General features: G+C 36.8%; 2 protein-coding genes across 3 annotated transcripts in view; one reads left to right on the plus strand and one right to left on the minus strand.

Annotated features, from left to right (window-relative positions):
- Window positions 1-2,358, plus strand: part of LOC127977217 (tumor protein p53-inducible protein 11-like) — a 61,910-nt gene extending 59,552 nt beyond the window's left edge. Inside the window, exon 8 of the mRNA XM_052581947.1 lies at window positions 168-2,358. Coding sequence (XP_052437907.1) covers window positions 168-301 — 134 coding nt within the window. The 3' untranslated portion in view covers window positions 302-2,358. The remainder of the gene's footprint in view (window positions 1-167) is intronic.
- LOC127977209 (homeobox protein aristaless-like 4) overlaps window positions 1-3,660 on the minus strand; it is a 539,817-nt gene that overhangs the window by 388,538 nt on the left and 147,619 nt on the right. The gene's annotated exons all lie outside the window — the stretch shown is intronic.

Below are 3,660 nucleotides of genomic sequence, written 5' to 3' on the forward strand. Positions count from 1 at the left end.
CGATAACTATAAGGATAAAGATATTAGACTCCTCACCAGCGGAAAATATCATCTGTTTATTCTAAGCACGGGCCTAAAATCTAATTAGTCATTGTGATATTTAGAATACATTTTACCATTTGTTTCCTCTAAACTGTCCCGTATATCTCCGCTTCACTATGTTGCAGTGACCTCCATCACTCTGGTGGAACTGGACTCTTTACCAAATGCTGCCATCCTCCTCCTCCTCAGTCGCATATTCTTCCTCACTGTCACACTGTCCTACTACTACCATCTGGGACGCCGGCCCAAGAAGATCTGAGAGCCCCGCGAGCAGCGTCCTGACACACCTGGTGCTTGGGGAGTTGAGTGACGGGCCACTGGGCTGGAGTTTCCATCAGAAGCGTTGAACCACAACATCAACCTGTTCACCCGGCGTTGAGTCTTACCGCAAGGCCTACGCCAATCCCAAAGCCTTTATTGTAATTCCAGCTTACACACAACACAGGGGTTTGCCTTTAGTGTGAGCAACTCCATCTCTTTCTGTTTGTTTTTTTTCTTCTTCTTGGGAAACACTCACAATATGGTCCAATGAATAGATTTTTTTTATTTCAGCTAGTGCAGTCGCTGTGTAGCCCTCCTCATTCACCATTTATCGTGTAAAGTATTGCACTCCGTAGCCGAGCTTGGACTGCTAGCTAAGGTATCAACAACAAAACTGTAAATCATTCATGTAATAATGCCAGTGAGCTCCTAGTCATGTGACGTGCGTGAAGGTGGCTAGCAAACACTAGATTGTGTGTTTTTACATGCAGTCATTCAGTATTTGAGCAGTAAAAACATTCTTCCTGATTGGTGTGTTTTGTATCACTGCTATATTACTAAACTAGGAACAACCTGCTCTACGTCGAATGATGGGAATGGTTAAGAAAAGCATAATTGTACTTTATTGATGACAGATGCAACCGGTTCATTTGTTCAGTTAGTTGGTGCATGGACTGTTTCAGGAACTTCAGGAAATGGGGTTGAACTAATCATTCATATTAAAGATAACAACTCTATCCATTTGTGTCAAGTTTGTTTCATTAAAATGTCAGAAACACCTTTTTTTGTCTAGTATTGCCACAGAACATGGTTGTGTAGCACAAGGACATGTTTCATTCATTTTAAGAAGCAATGTAGCAGTATTTTCCCCACACTGTTTTTCCCCCTAATATTGCCTTTTAATGCTGAACTGCACAGGCATTCCTCATGTCAGCACACTGCCAGGTGTTTGTATTCTTCAAATGATCTGTACATATTTTTCTGTTGATTATGCTTATTTATTTGCCTGCCCAAACGTTTTTGCATTAGTTAATTTCAATTTTTTTTATTTCTTTTTTTTTTTAGGTTTGTTGTATAACTTGCATGCTTATTGTCTGAGTTTTTCAGTCCAGAAATGATCTTGTATCTTGTACAAACTGCGAAATCAAAATGAGCCGTGTGTATGTAGTTAGACTTTTCCTTGTGGATTTGCTATTATTTTAGACTGTGTCCATTAGTACAACAGTGACAACTCCCATTAAAAGCATAATAGAATTGAAAACACTTTATAACGTTAGAATAACTTGAAGTTATATAGATTTTGGGAAAAAAAAGTCGATTGGCTATATGGAAGTAAGGAATATGTTTAGCAAGAACTTATACGGTAAATATCTGTTGTTAAATGTTTCATATTGAGGCTACAGTGCTGCTGGTTGTTTTCATATGTGATAGAAAAAAAGTGTGTGTTTATGTACAATATGAGGACAAAAGTAGCAGTTACTTGCAGGGTTTAATTAGGTTTGCATTGAACTCAATTACTCAATTCCAAAGCTCTGCTATACATGGCTCAAAAAAGGTCATGAAGTTCCAAGGACCAGCTCTGGAAGAGACTGTTTCTTTTACAATCCAGTTTGATTTCATCTCTTTCTGTAGTCTTAAATCTAAACAGCTCATAGTTCAAATCCCAGTACAACCCTTTCCTCTCGCTGTCCTGTAGATATTTTTTCTTTGACAGAACAAAATCAGTCCTAGTTATTCAGTATAGACATGGCTGTTACTGTATGTTCTGTTCCTCTCATTAAAACGCGAGCTTTCATCCCTCTTAACACTCGCCCAGTTAAATATGATGATGGCAAATGCCAAACATGAATCATTTGTTATTCACGTCTCCTGATGAGAATTGTGTTGCCATGCGATTAGAAGTCATATCCTTCAGTTGTCTGCCAGTGGTATACATAACGCCTCTGAAGGGATGTTAATGTACTTTTTAAATGTGTGTGTGAATATTTTATTGAAAGATGTTATTGTTATGGACTTGCATCGTTATCTTTTTGGAATAAAGGAAATGTACAATTATTGCAACTGCCAATCAATTTCTTTCTTTTTTTTTATGTTTAGATAATATATGCTTTTATAATGAGCTTTAACCTCCCTCCAGCTTTAGATTTTGTCAGCATATACAACAGTAGAAATCGAAACTGGCCTGGAGCTATTGAATTAAACAGTATGACCTTGGAACATTGTCACATATTAAAGGCATACTAGGAACTGTTTTTCCCCTTAGAATATTGTACCCTCTTGAGCACTTATATTAGTACTTATACTTAGTTCTAAAAACAGCTGGTTTTAGCTGGACATCCAGCCTGGTCTTAGCTGGTCAACAGGCTGGTTTTAGAGGGGTTTTGGCCACTCCTCAGCTGGTGAGGCTGAGAGACCAGCTAAAACCAGCTGCTTCCAACTTTTTTTCTCAGCAGACAATTAGATTTATTAATTACCGTTTCAAATTTTCAGAAAGTGCAGCTCCAGAAACTTTAAATGTATTTGAAAATAGTTGTAATGCCTTGAGTTTTCATTTAATCTTTACCCTTTTAGTCAAATTTTTGCTCTTTTTGAACGAATAATCCTGCTCAAGTCGATCGCACAATTTATGAATAATAATAATAATAATAATAAACATTTTCGCATTTGACCAGTGGATGGCAGGATTGTCAAAACAATACGTGACTCCATTATTGATTGTTTGCGTTGATCAGGTCCAGCTCTTATATAGTGATAGAAACTACGTTAATGTTGTATGTGAAATACAAATTTTGGGGAGACACTTTTATTGAAAATGAAAATGTGTTCGGTATTAACACTTCACAGGTAAAAAAAAAAAAAAAAAAAAAAAAGACTAACCCTATAACCCAAGAGGCTCAGACAGGTGTAGCTAGACTTGAAAATGAGCTCATGCACAGCTATTCTAAAAACACTTTCATGCCTGGATCTAAATCTGAAACTTATTATAGCTAAGAGTTGCATAACTTTAATGTTCATCTTGCAGATTAAGCCCATATGTGTGTGTGTGATACATAAAATTATGCTTTTTATCACCATATTTCCGTTCCATAAAGCTATAAAACACAAAATCCAATACATGTTTTAGGATGTGGTATATTGACTTTCTTCGGAAAATCAAGACAATAAAAAGGGAGGAAACATGGCATTTTTCCCTTCTGTCATAAAAATATGTAATTTAACTGACAGACCCATCCTGAAAACAATCTTTGAAGGATATCCTTTTAATGTATAAATGATTTTACAGCATGGACAATAACTAGCGGTTATGGCATTGGTCTGAGTTTGGCGGAAACTCTAGTCACCATGTTAACTGTGTTC

The sequence above is a fragment of the Carassius gibelio genome, chromosome B18, assembly GCF_023724105.1.
Source record: "Carassius gibelio isolate Cgi1373 ecotype wild population from Czech Republic chromosome B18, carGib1.2-hapl.c, whole genome shotgun sequence".
NCBI classification, from domain to species: domain Eukaryota; kingdom Metazoa; phylum Chordata; class Actinopteri; order Cypriniformes; family Cyprinidae; genus Carassius; species Carassius gibelio.